The sequence below is a fragment of the Cyprinodon tularosa genome, unplaced genomic scaffold, assembly GCF_016077235.1.
Source record: "Cyprinodon tularosa strain WSP-4 unplaced genomic scaffold, ASM1607723v1 ctg14, whole genome shotgun sequence".
Lineage (NCBI taxonomy): Eukaryota > Metazoa > Chordata > Actinopteri > Cyprinodontiformes > Cyprinodontidae > Cyprinodon > Cyprinodon tularosa.
In genome coordinates this window covers 2,337,214-2,363,181 of record NW_024038220.1, presented here as the reverse complement: position 1 = coordinate 2,363,181, position 25,968 = coordinate 2,337,214, and the positions used below count along the sequence as shown (strand labels likewise).

Sequence of the window (25,968 nt, the reverse complement as noted above, 5' to 3'; positions counted from 1 at the left end):
CATAAACATACTGAATGTATTGCTTTAAATATGAGGCTTGTCATTATTACAGGTAAACTATAAAATGATCGTTTTCAGTTGATTGTTTTTCTATTAAATTCATAAAACATACACCTACAAACAAATAAAGAGAACATCAATGCTATTTTCATTGCTTTTGTAAGTAAATCGGTTTTAAGGTGCTTTTTAATGTGGTTGCCATGGCACTGTGCTTTGTATCCCCCCCCCCACGCACCGGGATGTCAATCAGAATGTGGCTGAGTGGCCTTCCCACCCGCGTCATCAAATATTTCATCTTCATGCCATCCATTATAGTCTCATTATGTGCTTTGATTGTGTGCGTCATTTCCTTGCTTCTCATCGTCTCAAACTATGACCACAGCAGAAGAAAATCGGGGGCAACATTAAGGTGATGGCGGCGAGGTGAAAGGAAAATGGGGTTAAAAAGAAGTGAGGATGAGAGCAAAAAAAGGGGAAATTTTGCAGGATAGGACATCTATGGCTGCAAAAAATATTTTCATGCCGCTACTTAAGGAAGAGCGTAATCCCAAGTTGCACTGCATGAGTAATACGGTACTCTGAAGCACGGATTCAGATTCCAAGGAGCAGATTTGCAAACTGAAAGAAAGTCTAGTTGACAAGATGACCTTTTTTGGATACAAATGACTGCTTAATCATGGATAACATGGTGAAGCAGGGGTTGTGTTTCTTATTTAAAAAGAAAGAATAGCTTTTTTTGTTTTTTTATTTAAATTTTTTATTTTGACACAGACAAACAACCTACTAATATTTGGATTTTTTGAAGTGAGTTAATGCTTAAAGGTTAATTGGCAGCTAATGTCCTACGTAGCCTTTTTATTTAGTTCAAATCCAGAGTAGTTGGTTTCAGAGGCTGATGTTAATGGGCAGTCTGAGAGGGGTCAAATAAAATAAAAAAATAAGGAGAAAAAAAAGACCAGTCTTCATAACAGACCCAAAAATTCAAGCCATAGTCCTTGCTGCAAGGCAGCATCGCCGACAACTGTGACACAGTTAACTCCTGTGTTAAAAATATCACAATGAATACTAATATGCTTTTTTATGCATGTAATATCATTTATAATGGGGAGTATCTACTCTAAAGCCAATGATCATGAATGTAACACATTTCCTGTCAGTGTATCTGCCAGAACGAGTATTCAGTATTCACATTCACCTTCAAAATATTTCTGATTTTTAAATGACTTTCTGTCCATTTACTCTGATAATCTATAATCTGACCTGAAATTATTTCCATGTTGTGTTTTCCACACTTTTAAGACAGTAGGATCAATCAAGGTGCAAGATCTCCTGCCTCTCTATCCTGCAGTAATCATCAGCACCTTCTCTATAAATAACTTATCAAAAATTAGCGTGACAACAAAATGGTTATCCAATATATAATTGGCCTAAACTGCTGTGACAGTTATTTTAGGCAGATGTTTTAAGAAGGAAGACCTCCACTTTGGCTCCCTTTAGGCTAGATATAAGCTGAAGCTCAGGACCAACTAATCTGGATTTATACTAAATGAAAGCACTAAATACCTTGTCACACCACTGCATATCTGCCTTGTGTTTTCACAGATGCTCCCTCACTAAGCAGAGCTATTTGACACTGCAGCAAACATATGATCTGGTAATCCAGGGTGCCAGTTTTTTTGGACATGTTGGGATATTCTGCATCAGGAGCTCTGCAGCTCTTACACACAGTATACACTCTACATATATTGCTCATACATATTAGGAATGACCCACTAATAACTAAGGAAACCTTTTGTCTGAGGAAAGGGAAGGAATAACCTACTCTTTTTTCAATCAGTCAATAATTATGTGACCCCTTGGTAGCAGTAGAGCATAGCAATTTCCTTCCCTGCTCAGCTAAGTCTTTGGTATGAAAATAAGTAGCATGCAACATTCTGATGCAGCAGAACACTAAATTACACACTATTGATCCCGAGACATGTGCAGTGTTCAAACCGAGAGGGCATCAAAAGTGAAACATTTAATCACCTTAATATATTCACATTTAAACCCAAATAAAGTTTCTTTTCCAAATGCCAGCACACAGCAGGATAGAAAGCAGTGTGACGGCAGCTTAAGAGGCTCATCTGCTGTTGGTAAGACATTAACTCCTTATAACCTTTTAACAAAATCTCGCAGTAAAAACCTGAACACTACCATTAAGCTAAGACATGGTATGGTTTTATCCCTATCCACAATGCCATGCAACAGCATGGCTTAAGTTTGTCAGCTTAAAAACAGTGATGAGTGAGACTGGCCTCTGCAGCCATACACGTATGGCTTTGCTTCAGCTGCTTTAAGGACCTACAACGACATCAAACCTCCAAACATATAAGATAAAAGTTTTAAGAGCATCAAGTAAAGGGACCTTATTTTGTGGCAACCACACTAAACATACATCTAGATTTTTTTCTCTATATATTTTATAATAGATTACACAATAATATTCATAATTTAAACCATGTCGACCCATGAAATGGCTATAAAAGTGGCCCCTTTGTGTCAGTCACTGTCTGGAGGCCTGTGTTGCTCCCGAGGTCACAATAAAAGGAGCAGAAAGAAGGCTTAATGGGGGAACTTGGCCTCTATAATGAGAAGAGCTCTCAAGCCATCAGGCCTGATGGTTAATTGGAATTTGTGCACTCTTCCCATTTTTAAGTCAGGTGGACTGCATAGTTTGGATGCGACCTTAGTAGTGAGGTCACACTAACATGAGGGCCTTGGAGTTAGTAAAGGGACAGGGCTAAGCTTAACTGGGCGCTTGGTTAAGTCTTTAGTAAGGGGAGAAGATGATGGGCGTGTGTGTGGCCCGCAGCGGCCCCGGGGCAGGCCGGAACAGTGCGGGGCCCAGGAATGGGGTCTGGATGAAGGTGGTGGTGCCCACCGGGTGGCGCAGAGCCAGCGGGTTTGTCGCCACTGTGCACAGAGTCGGTGGGGTGAGGGGGCTGGGCAGGAAGCCAGTTGTCAAACTCTTGGTCAGCTGCTTCTGCAAAGCCAGTTTGGTCTGGAGAAGACAGGAATGGGGGAACAGTAAGAAGCAAGAGAAGAAGACAAGGAGGGCAGAACACAACAGTGATCGGGCAAACATGTTTCTCCAAAACATTGGCCCTTCATTCACACACTAAGCTGCATAGAGGGAAAATGCAATACACCTTTGAGTAAATTATATTGACTTCATTTTACATGAAAAATATGTAAATAGATAATTTACCCACAGGTGATCAAACTTGCATAAACATCATAGACATAGAAGACAATCTAGGAGTATGGCAAGGACACAATCGTTACCTTGAAGTTGAAATAAATATGTATCTCTGAAGTTCTCAGTCAAATAAAAGGTGTCAATGGATTTTACTTTTATGATGAATGATTTACTCACTAAGTCAAACTAAGCTTATTTAGGTTTCTGTTCAAAGCTTACACTTAAAAAAAGGACAGGAAACTATATAAAACAGCAATAAAATGCTTTAAAGACAGCCTGTTATTTCCTGGAAGCATCTTTATTTACACAAAACCTCTTATAACCAGAGGTTGATTACAGTTATGCATTAGCAATAGTTTAGGCTCATATCAGCAGACAGCTCCCTGGTTCAGCTGTTAGCTCTGGAGGCGGCAGTGCAAACCGCATCAATTCCTCCTTTTCATACCGTGTCTGACCTAATCAGTGTCATGTATGTTGTCATGGACATCAGCTCTGTTCCTTATCCTAGGGGTGTTTGCAGCTGATTCTCCTGCCCGAAGCTCACTACATTGTGCAGAAAGCTCCAGGTGAAAAACTAAATAACACCTTTTAGCATAAATAAAGATGAAACTGATCACTGTGACAAAAACTACATTATGCTCATCAATGATTGCACCTGATAAAAATATCAGAGAACAAAAAGGGTTAAAATGCTATTCTCAAAGTAATGAATCAGTAAAGAAGTCTTCAAAATAAAGCGCCTTGCAAAAATATTCACACCCCTGAAACACAGAAAGGATTCAACTGAGCAAAAAAAGCTGAAAGTTGTGTCTGAAAGAAAACCAAATAATGCTTTTTTAAACATTTATTATAAATAAAAAAAATAAAAAACTGTACCATTCATTTATACTGGGCATATATGCTTTATTTTATGTAAAAAATAAAGCATACTCAAGGTCTGTGGACCAAATCCAGCTCACCATAGCAATTTATCCAGCCCTCAAGAGTAAAGAAAGGGGCATCATGTCATAAAATAGAGGTATATGTTCCTTTAAAGTGGGAGCAGAGGTAATAACAGAATGGTTTGCTCTCTGGTAATGGAATTATAACCAACGTTTAATTTATAAAGGTTCAACCAGAACCTTTTTAAGTCGGGAGTGTCTCAATATAAAAATAAGTTTGACAGTTCCCATACATGTAACCCAAAGATTAGAAGAAAGGCGACCCCTAAAGATACATGCAGTAATTTCACTTAATATCTATTTATAAATATAGGGCAAAATAATTCGATTAATCTAAAAAAAACTTGAATGACATTTATTAAATCATTTTAAATGCAATTTTCCTTATTCATTGGAACATAAATTTATTTAATTATGCATTGTATGTTTAACTGTATATTTGATATAGCCTATTAATAGACTCTCATACCAAAGCAGCAGTTTTCTGTAGCTCCTCCCAAGATTTCCCGGCCTCTGTTGCTCTGATTAATGCACTTTTGTTCTTGTCTTTTAATTTAAGTGAAAAAACATGTCTTGGTTTGCTTGCTAAACTCTTTCTAGTTCCAGATGATGTATAATGACAACCAAACCCTGCTTTATACTTTTGCACAACTTTCTTCCTGCAGTCATCGCTCAGTAGTCAAATTTGCCCTTTTAAAATGTTATTTGCAACAACTTGGGAACTTCCACTTTGAAAACATTTCATAATTTTTGTTGGTTTATCACTTAGAATATGTTAGTTAGTGGTTGTAATGGGAGAAAATGCAAAAACATTAAATGGGCATGAATAGTTTTGCAAGCTACTCCATATATGAGATGCAAACTGTTTTATTAAACCGTCTTCCTCTGAATCATGCAGATTTTAGAACTTTAAAGTGTTTTTTTTCCTGCTAAAAATGCACCCTAAAAAATGTTGCCTTTTTTACCACATGCTTGGTTCACCTATGTTGTTAAAAAAGTCGACCAGCTTTATAATTTTAACTCTACCAACCACATTATTATAGTAATTGTAAATACAAGATCAGTGCCACCCCTTCAATCTTAAACTACTTTATTTTCTGTGTTTATTCCCCCGTTCACAGTCAGTCCTAAACCTGAGCCAGCACAAGCTCTTGCCCTCCAATCCAACAACACTCAGCCTCTCCTGCCACTGACCTGAGAGGAGAGAGAGGTGAGATTGCACTGGGTGAATGCTTTCTTCATGGCAGACACGGCCACGCCTGCATAGCCACTCCATCTCACGTTCTGCAGGATGAAGGAGGAGGAGAAGGGGGGGTGTATATGACACGAGTAGAAAAGTGATTAATCTGGAGTGCTGATTCAGGCGGCTGCTCAGGGGTAGAAGACTCACTAACTATAAGAGTGTTTAACCTCTGTGACATTACAGAGACACAGCCATGCTGTCACAAAATGATGCACAGTAGAGACCTTTAAAAGCCTTGTAATTTGGTGTTTTTTCCTGTGTGTTATGAAGGGTTGTGGTTAAAACAACATTAACTTCGAGTGTAACTGGAAACGATTCAGTTCTGGCAGATGCAATCACCATGTTAAAGCATATCTGCAGTAAGGAAGCAGAATTATGTCTTGTTTTGTTTTCCACCAGTGTGTTTGCGGATGCTTGCTTATTTGCGTGACCGTGTTGTTGTTTGTCCACGTCTTCAGGCTGAGACTTACCGCTAAGCTGGAGCTCGGCTGGCTCTTGCTGTGGGGGGTAAATTTGGGTTTGGGTGGTTTTCCGGCCAGCCGATCCTTGTGCCTTCTGCTGTTCATGTGCTGCCGAGACGAGCAGAAAAAAAAACATTAGCCAGCTCACAAGCATCTGTCGTACCACAGCAGAACAATCTCAAACGCTCTCCTCTGGAATAATAAATAAGCGGCGGGTATGACTGAGGTGCACCGAAATTACATTACTTCATTGAAGCTGCCTTGCACTGCCATGCTGGCTGCAGTACCTACAGGCTTTTGTCCTCCTGGGAGGGAGGGTGTTTATATAAGACTGGTGGAATGTATTTAGGGCTAAGGCAGACTGGGTGCTCTTACACATGCCAGAGCATTCTCTGATATTTTCCACATTCCACTCCAGTGTAGACAGCCTCATGACTCAAATAAATAGTAGAAAGTAAACATCAAAAGGAGAGAAATGACTTCCCAGCCCTGGTTTGATGGTAATACATCCAGAAGAAAATGCATATTGCACAGCAGCTTGAAGTAAGTGGCAAATAAACGCCAGCTTACAGAGCCTTTTGTTGAACTAATAGATGATATCTTTTAGGTGTTAAAAAAATAGCAGCTTAAATGTACATTTAATGGCTTTATTCATGTGCCCGAGCTGTTAAAAAAAAGCTTACCACATTACTTGCATCAAAGTTAAAATTAGCTTTGGGATTAAACCGTCTTTAAGACTCCATCATTCATTTTTATCACTATCCTAACATCATTTTTAATGCAGCAGATTAGAGGTGAATGCGATGTGACGTTGAAAGATTCAATTTTAAGCTCCCGGTGTTCATTTTAACGGATAACAATCTGCAAGCAGTTCTGTTTTCTGATTAATCCTGCAGCCACAGCGTTTCTCAGTGGAGCAGAGCTGGGGAAATTGTGTGCAAAGTTTTCTCCACTGCCAGGCATTTTGGGAATGGTGAGCATTTCCCAGCAGAGTCAACATCACTTCTATGGCCTTTTGTACAAACTCATATCAGGTTTGCAGCACTCGCGCTTGATATGCCTTGACAAATCTGTAGGGACTTCCCCGTAGTCTCTCATACGGCTCCTTTTTAAATTTCCATAAAAAAAGAAAATTCCAGAGTATTTCTCCTGTCATTTTTTCCTGTTACAGTTCTAGTTCTTTTTCCGCTTGTCATAAATGGTTCAGTAATTTATTTATGATATAACACTTTGTAGTATTTCTTTATTTATCAATGTCAGAACCACAGATAAGACTATCTGCCAAATGGTGTTTATTACTGCCACCAAAGCAGCTCTAAGTCCAACAGATGCAGTTTGTGCTCAGTCTGCTGTGTCTGACTACATGCTGCAACTGGCTTCCCACTTTCATAAGGCAGCCTGCCTCGTAGTTTATCTTTTTTCCCTCCTCGGACAACTTCTGATAGATACTGACCACTGCGGACCGGGATCACCATGCAGGAGATACACTAACCAAGGGGATTTACCAATACAGTCTGGCACCAATCAGATTATCTTAAATTCTTATGGTTTTCCTTTTCTAATTTTATATTATGCATAATATATTCTAGATGTTTGGAAACCCAAGTGTAATTTTGCTTCTGAGATTCATCTGCTCTGAGAATAATTTCTGGAAATATTGAAATTATTTAGTTTTGCACTGGTTTTATGCATTAAAGTTGGCCCCTATGCTGAGCAGGCGCCCTGCTTGATGCTGATAATGGGGAGATGTAACACAGGTGCAAATTCCTTCCTACCCTGAACTAAATAGGAAGGTTTTCTCATCCATATATTTAATTTAGATTTATTCATGTCCCCTACCTGTTATTTATTTATCTTAGACTTAAATATATTGCCCAATGTTCTAAAACATAGATGAACCAGACTGTATGTATTTATTTTACCTGGCTAAGTTGGGTTTCAGAATTCACAAAGATCTCACACACTTCACACTGGAAATTCTTGCTAGGCACCCCAACGCTGCCTTTGCTCGCAAGCCTCTTGCTCTTGCAGCCAGCTCGAGCCGCCACTACTTTCCCCCTGCGCCGCGGGAGAACACTGTGACCTTCCAGCATCAATTTGTGCTTTGTACCTAGTGGACAAAAAGCAGAGATTTGACAGGTTCCTTTTCTGTCCAAAGCCTTTTTGGATGAGAAATTTCAGCAACAAATGTAAGTGGCTTTTCAAAACGTTAGTGTTTGAGCATAAAAGAACACAAGTTGGGGTCAAAACTTAAATGTACCGCTGTTATGTGCTTCTAGTTGAGACGGGGAGTTGACTGTCACTTTACAGACAGGACAGTGGAGGTGAGCTTTGCTCTTTTTGGGGTCTTTGTTGTCTTCCACACAGGCCTCCCCTGTTGTGATGGATGGGTCGGCGACGCTACACGACTCGCTGCTCAGACATATAGCCTCGGTGACCTCGATGGCCTCTGTGACCACGGCACCCTCTGGCGTGCTGGTGTCCGACGCAGTCTCCATGAGCTGCAAGGAAGGTGAAATCTGAGGAGGGGAAAGCGTGACCAGCTCCATGGAGGAAACCTCGGACACCGGTGTCAGCATGACGGAGCTCCGTGGACTCTCTTCCAGTTTTCCCTCCGTAATGGTTGGTTCCAGATCAAACTGAAGGCCTGTACAGAAATAGAAAAGAAAAGATGAATATTGGCAAACTATAAATCCATAACAGGACTGTTTTTGTAAGTACTGCCATGTTCCACTTCAGTCCTGAGCAATAACACATCTTGAAGCATGGTACTTTTAACTTAAAGTCTGCTCTATTTTTTTACTTAAAAATCAGACACTTAATAGGCATGAGTCCTATCCGGTCTGCTAACACAGGCACCAAACAATTTTTTCCAATTATTAAAAATCATAAAAAATATATTGTATAAAAAATAATTTAAAAACCAACACATGGACTTCAAAAGAGTTCCTGGCTGAAAGCATTGCTTAAATAAAAATTAAGCTCACATTATATTTAGTCCTGATAGATTTATGTTTTTTCTATTCTTTTCAATAGGAAATAAGACAGAGATTGTAAAAAAAAAAAAAAAAAAAGCAAAACAATGTAAAAGGAGTATCCTTGCATAGCTCCCTAAAATTACCCAAATATTTAGCTCCCTTCAAAATGTCTCAATTTGATGGAAGTGCTAAATGTGGTTAAAATAAAAAAAAGGCAGCTTTAAACCTAAATATGATGATATTGATAGTTTGGCCTTCACTGTTGATGACCTATGAAGTTCAGCTACAGATACTATTCATCTTGAGTAGAGGGATTTTAGAGGGGAGGTTCTTCTGTTCCTTCCTAACTAGATCTCTTGTTAAGGATGTTCATATCTGATCCCAATTACCAAAGCGTTTCTAACTGATCGATCCAGGCAGTCCTGAAAAATCCTCCCACCAAATATCTGGTGTCGTTTATTTGCCCCTTTTCCAAAGCAGCTCAAAATCCTGGGGCTTTTGAGGCCTTGCAAATACTGCTTTACTTTTCCATACAGAATTACCCAACTTAATTTCATTACCTGTGATTTCCTTTCATGGGGATTTGGTATCTCAAGTGACCCAGTACTTTGTTCTGCTTAGTCAGGCTCTTGTAGGGGTGGGGCTAAAGGAGCAATGATTGGTGGACTGTTTGTAATCATTCTGCACACCACAGAGCAGGTGAAAATGAAGCAGGACTACAAGAGGCTGAAGGACCACAACAACCGTAGCAGATCAGCGCGCCGGACAAACCCCTGGTATACCCAAGTGGGTGTGACCCTGGGATACATGCTCACCAGAACTACACCAGACTTGGCGGCATGGCGGTTCTGAAGGCTGTTAGCCAAAACAAGCTCTTGGATGTGGACTGTAGTCAGAATAAGTGGCCCGTTCTTACATGTTTTTATTATATCTTGCAGCAGGAGGAGGGAAAGTTTGTATCGAAACACATGTATGCACACCCACTGTCTGTTAAGCTGTGTTCATAATCGCGCTCCAAATCACGTTTTTGGCAAACACTGGGGTCTTTCAAAGTAATGGAGAAAGGAACATGACCAATTGGTCAGGATTCCTAATAGTCCGGTAATAAAAATCCTAGGGGCTTTAAAGCCTGGAGCTTACAGTAGAGAAGGAGCTATAGTCTATATCAGCCACACTTGCAGTATGCACTTTTTTCCTTGTGCAAAACGGTTTTAAGTTCAACATATTATTTTCAACTAATGAGTTCAGATCATTCCTAATAGTTTGTTCTTGATATATTGTAATACCATTTTTATACCTATGTTTTGTTTGCACAAAAGCAGCACAGACTGCAGCTGAAACACTAGTTATTGAATTTGATGCAAAGTCAAAGCAAGAGAAAAACCTTTTCATTAAGTTCTGTTTCTATGATTAAGTCAACCTGCACAAACAGATGAATTATGAATCAAAAAGATAAAGTAAACATATAAGCATTAGCAAACTTTACTGTATAAAAATATCTTCCTCATTATTAAGGCTTGAATTTATTGATTGTCATCGATGATATACAGAAAACCTTCTCTGGACTAAATATCTGTGAATTGTGCATACTGTTGTTCTGCTGTGTTTTCAACCACATACGACTATAAGTCATAAGTCTGATTTTAAGGATTCAGTGACAAAGGAACCAGGCAACAGTTGGAGACTCTGATGGGAAAAGATGTATTAATAGGGGAAAAGTATTTGTTGGGATTGCACTATTAATTAGCATAATTTTATGTCATTAATAACTATTACTTGTTTTGCCACTATTTTTTTCCTCTCTTCTTTTTCACCTTTTTTTAATCCCCATTTACTCTTCAAATATCAAGTGGATCTTGAATCTCAGTCAATATAAACAAACCAATCGACTGCCAGGTCTCACTGATAAGTCACTGGAGTTCCATTACAATTCCCCCCTTCACCTCTGTTGTCTTCTCATGGGAATCAAACACACTTCACCCCAGAGCACAAATCGCTACGCTCACTGAATATCACTATTTCATTTAGGGAGCTTAACACACGCACATACCACCCCCTCCAAACACAACCCACGCAGCTGACTTTAGAGCGACCGTGGTCCATTGATTTTTCCCTTTTATGTCTTAGAGTAAATTCATCATTGGAGATAAGGGTCTTCCTTTTTTCATTCCTTTGCGGGTAAAAGAAACTATACAGGAGCAAGATTAGACATTCCCCTCGCTGTAATGAGTGTTACCATTGAGGGATTTGAACATTTTTCCAGGAGGGGGGTAGGAATAGTGGTAGGAATGATCTGTAAAAGACCGAGCCACCTAAGAGGTCTGTGGTGACAAATGATAGTGATCAGTGGCTTTACAGGAACCTCACAGAGGAAGACATTTAGGTTGGTGGGAATCAAAGGCCTCTGAAGATTCAAGGCTTGAGATCAGAGACGACCTCGTTTAGAGATCTTTATTTCCAGCTAGGTAACAGAAATCTTTACTTTCAGACATATATATTTAAAGGGAACAAAAATACAGACTTTTATATATGATCTTTAGCACAATGGGTATTTTATAAAGGCAATAAACAGAAGAACAGCTAAAAATGAAGATTGTTTTAAAAGTTCGTGCAATGTAGTATATTACACAAACAATTACAGATAGTATTGATCTTATTTCTAAGAATAAAGCTGTCTACTTAATAAATGCCCTGACTGTATGTCCTCTGACTATCGATATAGCTATACAGACACTCTGGAAAACTGTCAAAATTGTCAAAACAAAGAACAGCCTATTTGCAGCTGGCCCTGTGAGGCGTAGATGTAGAGACAATTTAAAAACATGTGGATCTATACTGTAAAAGCAATCAAGATGAACATGAAAATAATTTAAGTTGTGTTTCCAACAGTCCATCATAATCCATTTCTATTGCGGTAAAGATCTTAGGAGATTATCAAACAGCAGACGGATTGAATAAAAACTTTAAACACAGACAGACACATAACGAATATTCACTCATTAGACTCTTTATACACACACTTGCCTGCCCTCTCAAGATGCTGAGCACTTGATTTACTTGACGGGCACTGATCCGAGGCAGCCTCAGCACATAAACAAATTCCCAGGGGAAAAATACTTGCTTTAGATCATCATTACTGCGGTGACAGACAGAGTCCCCGCAAAAGATGACTTCAGCAGCGGAGTCAATCAAAGCTAGGGGTGATTGATGCTCGTCGTGATTGATGGTGGCTCTCAGTCTCCTGGCGCCAGCTTGGCACTTGCTAGACGGCTGTCCTTTGTTAGTCTGAGGTATGCTTTACAAAAATCAATCTGTCTCTTACTGTGACTGGAAAGTTCGTCACTGCTTATACTCTTGTTCTCCTTTTCAGATGAATGACTTGTTGCACTCAACATGATAAAATACCTAAAGCCTAATATGTTTGGGAAGCATCTGAGAGATCACATATTTCAATGTTTGTAAAACGGTAGTAACAGGCTGACCTTGTGGGTTTAGGGGAATATTTTTCACTCAGATAGTGTGCATACTTAACTGAACCACCGACAGGGAGGTTATTGCTTCCTGAGTACAGACACTGAGGACATTAGCCTCTCAAAGATCCCCAGCAGCCTTTATTTTCATGGCAGATGTAATTCATTTCATCGAGTATTAATTTGTAGCGCTTTTCCGTTCCAGTGCCGCATTGTGCTGGATGCCAGCACTGGCTCACTCTGGTGCATTTCAATTTCACATTAGGCCAGTCGCACAATTGGGCTTATAAAGAGTGTTCTTTGGCACAAAATTGCTTTGGAACCACAAAATTATTCACAGCATAAAAATTAGCAATGACTTATCTACGTCTTCAGTGCTTTCCCTTTCTGAACCCTTTCTGTCTCCCTCTCTCGCCCTCATTCATTTCATCTTATCTTACATTTCCCACTCATCTTCTCATCTCGTTTCGCCTCTACAGTGCATTCCGCTTTCAGGGCTTTTGCGACAGCAGAATATTAAAATTATATTTGATAAGGGTGTTATCAAGCCCTTGGTCTTTTGTCCGATTTCTCCTTTTTGAAGGAGACTCTTGGCACTAAAGGCAAAAAAGTGTGTATGCGAGTTTCTATTCATGAACTAACCTATCTAGAGGATAAACAGTGTAACTTCTCTCAAACCATCATATCTCTTCCCCTGATGATATGTCTGCATTTGAAAATACTTCTAAGATAGGAATCCTCTATTGGGCAGGCAACTTAAAAACTACAGGATAAGAGGGGAAATCTGCCAGAGTCCCCTCGCTTCAGAATGATAAATGAAAAGTCGGGATGTAGACAAGTTTAAGTGCCAAAGAAACAATTCAAGTTGTTGGAAGACAAGCTGCAGCTGTCTGCAGTGGAAAAGTAAAAAACTTTTTTCTTGTTGAAAACGGTTTTACCTTTTTTTTTTGTCAAGCAATAAATAACCCTATTTGCACCACAAAAGCAAGCACATTTGAACCTTTGAAGAAGTAGATAAGTGTCTTATTCCATTTAACAGCCAGTTAAAATGAAACATATCAACAGGATTCTGCTTCATTTCTGTTCAAACAGCACTTTTAGCTGCTATTTTCACGCTGAACAAACACACCGATTCTGGTCCTGTCACTATTCTCTTATTCTATCTTCAATAGGAGAGAGCAGGAGGGAGTAATGGGGAGTCAAATAATTGAAATCTAAAGAAAAAGGAGTAACAAAGAATTCTGTGAGAGTGCAACCCTTCCAAGCCTGGTTATTGGAACATTATAGACCACAATCCTTCTTAAAGTCTGAACACTTTGCAACCCTCCACCCATGAATTAAAGTGTATCAATTTACTCCTACATTTTCTTTCAAACCCAATAAATAAGATAGAAAGACTTTGAGTTGAGCATGAGTCGAGGCAAAGCTGCCAATTTTTTGCAAGAAAATATTTAAAAGAATTACCAGAAAATGTGTTCAAAACCAGGATATAGTGTCTTAGTTGTAATTTGTGCTACATCGACCCTCTCAGTCGTACTATTCTTGTTGTTCTCCTTTCAGCTTATTCACTTTAAATACTGTTGGAGCTAAAATTCTAAACACCATTCTAAAAATGGAGTAGCTAACTTTTTCCCAGCTTTTTAGTGTCATTACATTGTGTACACTTTGGGAGCAGTGGGGTGCCATTGTGCGGCGCCCAGGGAGCAGTGTCGGGTTAACGTTCTTAGCTCAGGGACCCAGAATGGCAGTCTGTGGGAGTGGAGCTCGAACTCAGAACCTCAGGATTCCAAGCGTAATACCCTTACCACTAGGCCACCACTTCCCCAACTTAACATTTAGGGATCAGGAGTACAAAATACTAATCCCATGATGTATCTGAAATGGATGCAATTGTTTCTTTAAAACATATTTCAAAATGCTGAGGGGGGCGGACAAAAAAGGTTTTCTTATTGAAGGTCCAGTAAAAGCAGTTTCACTGACTAAAATTTTGTTGAATATTATATGTTTTTGAAGAGAAAACCAAAAATAGCCTTTGGTCTTTGTTAGAATGGCCTTTAGCGGTTGGAGGAAGTAGGAGACTTGAGGCAGAGAAACTGTGCAGCCCCACTGGGTGTTTATTCACCAACATTTAACAAACAAAACAAACTCTGCTCATTTTGGCCTAGGGTCTCAGCAGCAACAACCACTCAATATGGCCAACATGCAGCCTTTTATAGCTGTTGGCTGTTCCAATACACAAACCCACCAAGAAACAGGGTAAAACAAAATACATACACACAAACAAGGTTTGACAAACTACCAAAAATCCTCAAAATATATATTGCCAATGCTAGTCATTTTCAGCATCTCTACAAACACATCTTTATCAATATAAATACAAATCCAACATTAAGTTTATAAAATGTCTAATTCTCTGCTCCCCCCCTTCCGTCTGCTTTGGTCTCTTCTGGAACCTTTAAAAGGTACTCAGGCCCCCGGGGAATCTTTTAGCCTTAACACCCTGCAGAGGAAGAGAGAGGTAAGCCACACCCATACAAGCCTTCAAACATTTTAAACAATCAATACTTATATCATCCCTTTGTTGTATTTTAACAGGACATAATCAGTTCCAGCTGAGATGCCACCGAACCCACCATTAATAAACCATTTCAATCAGTTTGTATCCGGTTCATTTCCTTCATCATGCATTTCTTTTATCATTTAACACATTTTAAGTGTTGTACCACCAAGTAATGAAGACCTTCATTACATTTCCTCCCCCCTTCCCCTAAGCTCACAGTACCTTAACTTTCAGGAATCCTAGATAAACAGTCAGCTGCAGCGTTGGTTTTTCCAGCCTTGTAATGGACAGTGAAGTTATATGGTTGCAGAGCGAGGTACCATCCAGCAATCCGTGCATTCGCATCCTTCATCCGATGCAGCCACTGGAGGGCCCGGTGATCCGTCTCCAGAAAGAAATGTCGTCCCAGCAGGTAGTATCTCAATGATTCGATGGCCCACTTCATGGCTAGACATTCTTTCTCCACCGTTGAATATCTAGTTTCTCTGTCCAGAAGCTTACGGCTCAGAAACACCACCGGCTTCATCTCTCCATCCACTTCCTGCAACAAAACAGCCCCAAGACCCACTCCCGAAGCATCTGTTTGCAGTGTAAAAGGCTTCTCAAAATCAGGGGTGTGCAAAACAGAGTCTGTGCAGATAGCATTTTTAAGATCTTCAAACGCTTTGTTACATTCCTCAGTCCATTGGATCTTATTTGTGGACTTGCCCTTTATCAGGTTGTTTAACACAACTGAGCGTTCTGCAAAATGACGAATAAACTTCCTGTACCATCCAACCAGGCCCAAGAAGCTCCTCACCTTCTTCTTTGTTGTAGGTACAGGGAAAGTACGAACAGCATCCACTTTCCTCACCTGTGGTCTAATTTTGCCAAAACCAATGATGTGACCTAGATAGGCCACCTCTCTCTGGGCAATGGCACATTTCTGGGGGTTGATGGTCAGACCAGCTGCTCTGATGCATCCCAACACTTGTTGTACATGGAACATGTGGTCCTTCCAGGTTTGACTGAACACAACCACATCATCCAAGTAGGCTGCTGAAAAGTCTGACACATTTCTCAAAACATGGTCCATAATTCTTTGAAAAGTGGCAGGTGCTCCCTGTAAACCAAATGGCATAACTTTGAACTGATACATACCAAATGGTGTTCTGAATGCAGTGAGCTTGCGGGCCTGCGGTGCTAGCGCCACCTGCCAATATCCTTTACTTAAGTCCAGTGTAGTAATGTACCTTGCTCCTCCCACTCTTTCCAACAGATCATCTATTCTGGGCATAGGATAAGGATCAAACTGAGACAGAGAATTCAGATAACGAAAGTCAATACAAAATCCCAGTGAACCATCTTTTTTAGGTACAAGAACCACAGGACTGCACCATTCACTGGTTGATACTTCAATGATGCCAAGTTCCAACATAAAGTTGATCTCTTTCTTGAGCTCTGGCACCAACCGCTCAGAATCCTGTAGCTCCTCTGCCGAGCTGGTGCATCCTCCTTGAGACGGATGTCATGTTGTACCAGGTCTGTAAAACCTGGCTCCTCTGAAAAGAGTTCCGAATCCAGAAGGGCTGCAACCTCCTCCTGCTGGACTGCTAACAGATGAGACAGATCAACCACCCCGATCTGTGTTTCGTCGGAGGGCAGAAACTTCTCCTTCACCTCCTCATCTTGAACTTCACAAATCAAGAGCTGCTGCACTGGTCTCTGACGCCCCTGGAATTCTTTCAGCAGATTCACATGAAATGTCTGATGTTTTTTCACTCTGTCAGGCATAAACAGTTCATATGTGACCTTACCCACTTGCCGAGTCACTTCATATGGACCCTGCCACTTGGCAAGCAGCTTGTTATCTGAGGTTGGTAACAGCAATAAGACCTGTTGGCCTGGTTTCAGGACCCTCTCTTTAGATTTCTGGTCATACCATCTTTTCTGGTTCTGTGGTGCCGTCTTCATGCTCTCCTGTGCCAGAGCTGTCATCTCCTCCAACCTCTGTCGCATCTTGACCACATATGCCACGATGTTTTCCTCTGCTGATTCAGGATGTTCCCAGTAGTCTTTCAGGAGGTCTAATGGTCCTCTCACTTGGCGTCCATAGAGTAGTTCAAATGGTGAGAATCCAGTTGAAGCCTGTGGGACCTCTCTGTAGGCAAACAGCAAATAGGGCAACCACTGGTCCCAGTCTGCTCCTGTAGTGGAAACAAACTTGCGTAGCATATTCTTTAAAGTCTGGTTGTACCTCTCAACAAGCCCGTCCGTTTGAGGATGATAGGGGGTGGTCTTAATTCCCTTTACACCTAGCAACCGGTAGACTTGTTGTAACAGCTTAGACCTGAAGTTTGTTCCACAGTCAGTCAAAACCTCTTTCGGTATCCCTACTCTGGAGAACAGTTGTATCAGACAGTTTGCAACATTTCTGGCTTTCACACACCTCAGGGGAAACGCTTCAGGATATCGAGTTGCATAATCGCATATAACTAGAATGTACTTGTTGCCTGCTGAGCTTCTCTCTAAAGGACCCACTACATCCATCCCTATTCTCTCAAAAGGAGTACCAATAATTGGTAAGGGCTGAAGATGGGCCTGTGGAATCTTTTTTCCTGAAGTGAGTTGACATTTAACACAGGACTTACAGAAGTGTGATATTTGAGTATACATTCCTGGCCACACAAATCTTCTGGCAATCCTACACAGTGTTTTCTGAAATCCCATATGTCCCGCCCATGGAACTGTGTGTCCCAGCTCCATTACTCTCTCTCTGAACTGTTGTGGTAATGCTAAGGACTCCACATTCCCTTTACACTGATACAAAATTCCCCGTTTTACTACATAAGTAGCTTCCTCAAGAAACCCTGCAGTGCCCTGCGCATTCCCGTCCACCTTTATGATTTTATTAAACCAACATTTCAAAGTTGGATCCTGTCTCTGAAGCTCACCCACATTAGCTGGAAGATTAACATCTAGAAGCTGGAATGGTTTAAACGTGTCAGTTTGCTTGGCTGAACCTCTTATCTTGTCCCTCCTTCTCTCAGCCTTGGTTTTATAAGGTTTAACTGGCCCCATTTCCCATACTTCCTCAAAAAATGGTAACTCTCTCAAGGTGTTTTGAGCACTCTGAGCCCTTGTGGTGACCATGTTGTGCCCTGAAGAGGCTACTTTACATGGGCACTCTATGGTGTGGGCTAAAAGAGTATCAGTCACTTTCTGGGGGGGAAAGTTGTCTGGGTGTGTGGGCCTCAGTACTTTGGGAGGATGTAGCTCTGCTTGCTGAATGAGATCTGCAATAATGGGGACATCATTACCCAAAATAACAGCATAAGGCAGCTTTGCTGCAAGAGCTACCGCCATAAAAAATTTGTGTCCTCCCACAGTTAGATATATGTCAGCCATTGGATATTCATGCTTATCCCCATGTATGCAGCTTATGTGACATTTCTCCTCAGACCACTTTTCTCTAGGTATTAAGGAAGACATAACCACAGTCTGAAATCCTCCTGTATCTAGCAAGGCTGTTTCACGCTGCCCATTAATCAAAACTGGTGCAGTATGAGCAACATCATGAAAGGCATAGGTAGTGGGTCTGGGGACAGTGCAAAACAGTGATGGCTTAGACTTATTAGTAAGAGGGCAGAAATACTGAGTGTGGCCCAGACCATTACATAAAAAGCATCTTATATCTCGCTTGACAGAACGAAAAGGGGGATTCTTTGCAGAATCAGGTTTGAACTTAGCAGAAAGTTGCCTACCACCAGAAAATGTCCTGTTCTGACCACCACCCCGGTCATCCCCATTGGACTTACTTTTGTGGGCAAAGTTGGAGTCCCGGCCAAAAGTACTGTGTTTCGTCCCTCGTCTAGCTGTCGTGAAGACCTCAGCCAGTTGTGCCGCCTTCTCTGCTGTCTTTGGGTCATGCTCACGAAGCCACACCTCCAGTTCAGGGTTAACCATTCTTAGGAACTGTTCCAGAATCATTGTCTCTGAAATCTCCTTCACTGTTGCCTTGTCTGGTTTAACCCACTTGAAAAACATTTCTTTGAGGCGCACATACAGCTCTTGTGGAGTCTCTCCAGGAAGAATGTCCAAGGAACGGAAACGTCGACGATAGGTTTCAGCTGTAATTTCATACTTTTGCAATATGGCCGCCTTCACTCTGTCATAGTCATCTGAGTCTGCAAGATCCATCAAGACATAAGCACTTTGTGCCTTGCCCGTCAATAGGGGAACTAGCTGGATAGCCCATTCCTCCTTTGGCCATCGACAGACTTTGGCCATTCTTTCAAAAGTAGTCAAAAAATGTTCAATGTCATCATTAGGCAATAGAGGATGTAGCCTAGGTTCTCTGTGCATGCTGAAGTCCCTCTCAGGCCAAACAGACTGTTGACTTGACCCTTCTTCTGGATCATCCATGTCATCTTGAGGCTGTGCTGCTCCAGACTGCAGCCGGTCACCACCAGAATCCTGTGTCAGATCATTCACTTGCTGAGTATTTGGTGAAACTGATGCTGCATACTCTTCCATCTATGCTCTCGACGGGAAGCTTCTTTTGCCAGCTGTTGGTCCCTCATTGATTGAGACTGAATGAGGGATTTCACCAAATCTACAAGCTCCTCAATCTTGTCAGGGTTGCTGGATGCCGCGCCCACCTGGTCATCAGATGACTTTGCTCCATCATCAGGATCCTCCTGTTGGTCTTGTTTCCTCCTTTCTCTGTCTTTCGTCATCCTCAACTCCACTTTGTGACTCCGGCCCCAGCTTCTGACACCACTTGTTAGAATGGCCTTTAGCGGTTGGAGGAAGTAGGAGACTTGAGGCAGAGAAACTGTGCAGCCCCACTGGGTGTTTATTCACCAACATTTAACAAACAAAACAAACTCTGCTCATTTTGGCCTAGGGTCTCAGCAGCAACAACCACTCAATATGGCCAACATGCAGCCTTTTATAGCTGTTGGCTGTTCCAATACACAAACCCACCAAGAAACAGGGTAAAACAAAATACATACACACAAACAAGGTTTGACAAACTACCAAAAATCCTCAAAATATATATTGCCAATGCTAGTCATTTTCAGCATCTCTACAAACACATCTTTATCAATATAAATACAAATCCAACATTAAGTTTATAAAATGTCTAATTCTCTGCTCCCCCCCTTCCGTCTGCTTTGGTCTCTTCTGGAACCTTTAAAAGGTACTCAGGCCCCCGGGGAATCTTTTAGCCTTAACACCCTGCAGAGGAAGAGAGAGGTAAGCCACACCCATACAAGCCTTCAAACATTTTAAACAATCAATACTTATATCATCCCTTTGTTGTATTTTAACAGGACATAATCAGTTCCAGCTGAGATGCCACCGAACCCACCATTAATAAACCATTTCAATCAGTTTGTATCCGGTTCATTTCCTTCATCATGCATTTCTTTTATCATTTAACACATTTTAAGTGTTGTACCACCAAGTAATGAAGACCTTCATTACATTTCCTCCCCCCTTCCCCTAAGCTCACAGTACCTTAACTTTCAGGAATCCTAGATAAACAGTCAGCTGCAGCGTTGGTTTTTCCAGCCTTGTAATGGACAGTGAAGTTATATGGTTGCAGAGCGAGGTACCATCCAGCAATCCGTGCATTCGCATCCTTCATCCGATGCAGCCACTGGAGGGCCCGGTGATCCGTCTCCAGAAAGAAATGTCGTCCCAGCAGGTAGTATCTCAATGATTCGATGGCCCACTTCATGGCTAGACATTCTTTCTCCACCGTTGAATATCTAGTTTCTCTGTCCAGAAGCTTACGGCTCAGAAACACCACCGGCTTCATCTCTCCATCCACTTCCTGCAACAAAACAGCCCCAAGACCCACTCCCGAAGCATCTGTTTGCAGTGTAAAAGGCTTCTCAAAATCAGGGGTGTGCAAAACAGAGTCTGTGCAGATAGCATTTTTAAGATCTTCAAACGCTTTGTTACATTCCTCAGTCCATTGGATCTTATTTGTGGACTTGCCCTTTATCAGGTTGTTTAACACAACTGAGCGTTCTGCAAAATGACGAATAAACTTCCTGTACCATCCAACCAGGCCCAAGAAGCTCCTCACCTTCTTCTTTGTTGTAGGTACAGGGAAAGTACGAACAGCATCCACTTTCCTCACCTGTGGTCTAATTTTGCCAAAACCAATGATGTGACCTAGATAGGCCACCTCTCTCTGGGCAATGGCACATTTCTGGGGGTTGATGGTCAGACCAGCTGCTCTGATGCATCCCAACACTTGTTGTACATGGAACATGTGGTCCTTCCAGGTTTGACTGAACACAACCACATCATCCAAGTAGGCTGCTGAAAAGTCTGACACATTTCTCAAAACATGGTCCATAATTCTTTGAAAAGTGGCAGGTGCTCCCTGTAAACCAAATGGCATAACTTTGAACTGATACATACCAAATGGTGTTCTGAATGCAGTGAGCTTGCGGGCCTGCGGTGCTAGCGCCACCTGCCAATATCCTTTACTTAAGTCCAGTGTAGTAATGTACCTTGCTCCTCCCACTCTTTCCAACAGATCATCTATTCTGGGCATAGGATAAGGATCAAACTGAGACAGAGAATTCAGATAACGAAAGTCAATACAAAATCCCAGTGAACCATCTTTTTTAGGTACAAGAACCACAGGACTGCACCATTCACTGGTTGATACTTCAATGATGCCAAGTTCCAACATAAAGTTGATCTCTTTCTTGAGCTCTGGCACCAACCGCTCAGGAATCCTGTAGCTCCTCTGCCGAGCTGGTGCATCCTCCTTGAGACGGATGTCATGTTGTACCAGGTCTGTAAAACCTGGCTCCTCTGAAAAGAGTTCCGAATCCAGAAGGGCTGCAACCTCCTCCTGCTGGACTGCTAACAGATGAGACAGATCAACCACCCCGATCTGTGTTTCGTCGGAGGGCAGAAACTTCTCCTTCACCTCCTCATCTTGAACTTCACAAATCAAGAGCTGCTGCACTGGTCTCTGACGCCCCTGGAATTCTTTCAGCAGATTCACATGAAATGTCTGATGTTTTTTCACTCTGTCAGGCATAAACAGTTCATATGTGACCTTACCCACTTGCCGAGTCACTTCATATGGACCCTGCCACTTGGCAAGCAGCTTGTTATCTGAGGTTGGTAACAGCAATAAGACCTGTTGGCCTGGTTTCAGGACCCTCTCTTTAGATTTCTGGTCATACCATCTTTTCTGGTTCTGTGGTGCCGTCTTCATGCTCTCCTGTGCCAGAGCTGTCATCTCCTCCAACCTCTGTCGCATCTTGACCACATATGCCACGATGTTTTCCTCTGCTGATTCAGGATGTTCCCAGTAGTCTTTCAGGAGGTCTAATGGTCCTCTCACTTGGCGTCCATAGAGTAGTTCAAATGGTGAGAATCCAGTTGAAGCCTGTGGGACCTCTCTGTAGGCAAACAGCAAATAGGGCAACCACTGGTCCCAGTCTGCTCCTGTAGTGGAAACAAACTTGCGTAGCATATTCTTTAAAGTCTGGTTGTACCTCTCAACAAGCCCGTCCGTTTGAGGATGATAGGGGGTGGTCTTAATTCCCTTTACACCTAGCAACCGGTAGACTTGTTGTAACAGCTTAGACCTGAAGTTTGTTCCACAGTCAGTCAAAACCTCTTTCGGTATCCCTACTCTGGAGAACAGTTGTATCAGACAGTTTGCAACATTTCTGGCTTTCACACACCTCAGGGGAAACGCTTCAGGATATCGAGTTGCATAATCGCATATAACTAGAATGTACTTGTTGCCTGCTGAGCTTCTCTCTAAAGGACCCACTACATCCATCCCTATTCTCTCAAAAGGAGTACCAATAATTGGTAAGGGCTGAAGATGGGCCTGTGGAATCTTTTTTCCTGAAGTGAGTTGACATTTAACACAGGACTTACAGAAGTGTGATATTTGAGTATACATTCCTGGCCACACAAATCTTCTGGCAATCCTACACAGTGTTTTCTGAAATCCCATATGTCCCGCCCATGGAACTGTGTGTCCCAGCTCCATTACTCTCTCTCTGAACTGTTGTGGTAATGCTAAGGACTCCACATTCCCTTTACACTGATACAAAATTCCCCGTTTTACTACATAAGTAGCTTCCTCAAGAAACCCTGCAGTGCCCTGCGCATTCCCGTCCACCTTTATGATTTTATTAAACCAACATTTCAAAGTTGGATCCTGTCTCTGAAGCTCACCCACATTAGCTGGAAGATTAACATCTAGAAGCTGGAATGGTTTAAACGTGTCAGTTTGCTTGGCTGAACCTCTTATCTTGTCCCTCCTTCTCTCAGCCTTGGTTTTATAAGGTTTAACTGGCCCCATTTCCCATACTTCCTCAAAAAATGGTAACTCTCTCAAGGTGTTTTGAGCACTCTGAGCCCTTGTGGTGACCATGTTGTGCCCTGAAGAGGCTACTTTACATGGGCACTCTATGGTGTGGGCTAAAAGAGTATCAGTCACTTTCTGGGGGGGAAAGTTGTCTGGGTGTGTGGGCCTCAGTACTTTGGGAGGATGTAGCTCTGCTTGCTGAATGAGATCTGCAATAATGGGGACATCATTACCCAAAATAACAGCATAAGGCAGCTTTGCTGCAAGAGCTACCGCCATAAAAAATTTGTGTCCTCCCACAGTTAGATATATGTCAGCCATTGGATATTCATGCTTATCCCCATGTATGCAGCTTATGTGACATTTCTCCTCAGACCACTTTTCTCTAGGTATTAAGGAAGACATAACCACAGTCTGAAATCCTCCTGTATCTAGCAAGGCTGTTTCACGCTGCCCATTAATCAAAACTGGTGCAGTATGAGCAACATCATGAAAGGCATAGGTAGTGGGTCTGGGGACAGTGCAAAACAGTGATGGCTTAGACTTATTAGTAAGAGGGCAGAAATACTGAGTGTAGCCCAGACCATTACATAAAAAGCATCTTATATCTCGCTTGACAGAACGAAAAGGGGGATTCTTTGCAGAATCAGGTTTGAACTTAGCAGAAAGTTGCCTACCACCAGAAAATGTCCTGTTCTGACCACCACCCCGGTCATCCCCATTGGACTTACTTTTGTGGGCAAAGTTGGAGTCCCGGCCAAAAGTACTGTGTTTCGTCCCTCGTCTAGCTGTCGTGAAGACCTCAGCCAGTTGTGCCGCCTTCTCTGCTGTCTTTGGGTCATGCTCACGAAGCCACACCTCCAGTTCAGGGTTAACCATTCTTAGGAACTGTTCCAGAATCATTGTCTCTGAAATCTCCTTCACTGTTGCCTTGTCTGGTTTAACCCACTTGAAAAACATTTCTTTGAGGCGCACATACAGCTCTTGTGGAGTCTCTCCAGGAAGAATGTCCAAGGAACGGAAACGTCGACGATAGGTTTCAGCTGTAATTTCATACTTTTGCAATATGGCCGCCTTCACTCTGTCATAGTCATCTGAGTCTGCAAGATCCATCAAGACATAAGCACTTTGTGCCTTGCCCGTCAATAGGGGAACTAGCTGGATAGCCCATTCCTCCTTTGGCCATCGACAGACTTTGGCCATTCTTTCAAAAGTAGTCAAAAAATGTTCAATGTCATCATTAGGCAATAGAGGATGTAGCCTAGGTTCTCTGTGCATGCTGAAGTCCCTCTCAGGCCAAACAGACTGTTGACTTGACCCTTCTTCTGGATCATCCATGTCATCTTGAGGCTGTGCTGCTCCAGACTGCAGCCGGTCACCACCAGAATCCTGTGTCAGATCATTCACTTGCTGAGTATTTGGTGAAACTGATGCTGCATACTCTTCCATCTATGCTCTCGACGGGAAGCTTCTTTTGCCAGCTGTTGGTCCCTCATTGATTGAGACTGAATGAGGGATTTCACCAAATCTACAAGCTCCTCAATCTTGTCAGGGTTGCTGGATGCCGCGCCCACCTGGTCATCAGATGACTTTGCTCCATCATCAGGATCCTCCTGTTGGTCTTGTTTCCTCCTTTCTCTGTCTTTCGTCATCCTCAACTCCACTTTGTGACTCCGGCCCCAGCTTCTGACACCACTTGTTAGAATGGCCTTTAGCGGTTGGAGGAAGTAGGAGACTTGAGGCAGAGAAACTGTGCAGCCCCACTGGGTGTTTATTCACCAACATTTAACAAACAAAACAAACTCTGCTCATTTTGGCCTAGGGTCTCAGCAGCAACAACCACTCAATATGGCCAACATGCAGCCTTTTATAGCTGTTGGCTGTTCCAATACACAAACCCACCAAGAAACAGGGTAAAACAAAATACATACACACAAACAAGGTTTGACAAACTACCAAAAATCCTCAAAATATATATTGCCAATGCTAGTCATTTTCAGCATCTCTACAAACACATCTTTATCAATATAAATACAAATCCAACATTAAGTTTATAAAATGTCTAATTCTCTGCTCCCCCCCTTCCGTCTGCTCTGGTCTCTTCTGGAACCTTTAAAAGGTACTCAGGCCCCCGGGGAATCTTTTAGCCTGAACACCCTGCAGAGGAAGAGAGAGGTAAGCCACACCCATACAAGCCTTCAAACATTTTAAACAATCAATACTTATATCATCCCTTTGTTGTATTTTAACAGGACATAATCAGTTCCAGCTGAGATGCCACCGAACCCACCATTAATAAACCATTTCAATCAGTTTGTATCCGGTTCATTTCCTTCATCATGCATTTCTTTTATCATTTAACACATTTTAAGTGTTGTACCACCAAGTAATGAAGACCTTCATTACAGTCTTCAAGGATTAAAGCTCTTTTCCTTCCATTATTTCACATTTTTGTGCGTGACTATACTTTAGAATCTGTTTATTATTGTTCTGTGTTTGGATGAAATATTCAATCTCTTACATATTTTTATAAGTGTTTCAGGTCATCAAATAAATTTTAAATTGAGACATAGAAACTAAATGGAAATAGGACCTTGTCTTAAATAAAGAACACCAATGCCCTCTTTGTTAAGTTGTGCATTAACTGAACGTAAACACAGTAGAACTGGTCTGGCAAACGGAAATAGTAAAATCTAAACAAGAGAAACATATTAAAGTAAAAAA

At 41.7% G+C, this 25,968-nt stretch overlaps 1 protein-coding gene and 1 long non-coding RNA gene across 3 annotated transcripts in view; one reads left to right on the top strand and one right to left on the bottom strand.

Moving 5' to 3' along the window:
- Positions 1 to 1,479: 1,479 nt before the first annotated feature.
- The window catches only part of znf385c (zinc finger protein 385C), a 142,672-nt gene continuing 118,183 nt past the window's right edge, over positions 1,480 to 25,968 (bottom strand). For both annotated transcript variants that reach the window (XM_038278312.1, XM_038278313.1), the window contains exons 5-9: positions 8,147 to 8,533; positions 7,809 to 7,996; positions 5,896 to 5,994; positions 5,377 to 5,466; positions 1,480 to 3,043 (exon numbers count right to left, since the gene is read on the bottom strand). In XM_038278312.1, the coding sequence (XP_038134240.1) occupies positions 2,813 to 3,043; positions 5,377 to 5,466; positions 5,896 to 5,994; positions 7,809 to 7,996; positions 8,147 to 8,533 (995 nt within the window). In that variant the 3' untranslated portion in view covers positions 1,480 to 2,812. The remainder of the gene's footprint in view (positions 3,044 to 5,376; positions 5,467 to 5,895; positions 5,995 to 7,808; positions 7,997 to 8,146; positions 8,534 to 25,968) is intronic.
- LOC119778886 lies at positions 20,446 to 25,646 on the top strand. Its single transcript, XR_005280141.1, has 3 exons — positions 20,446 to 20,589; positions 25,364 to 25,419; positions 25,497 to 25,646. It is a non-coding gene; the product is annotated as an uncharacterized LOC119778886 (long non-coding RNA).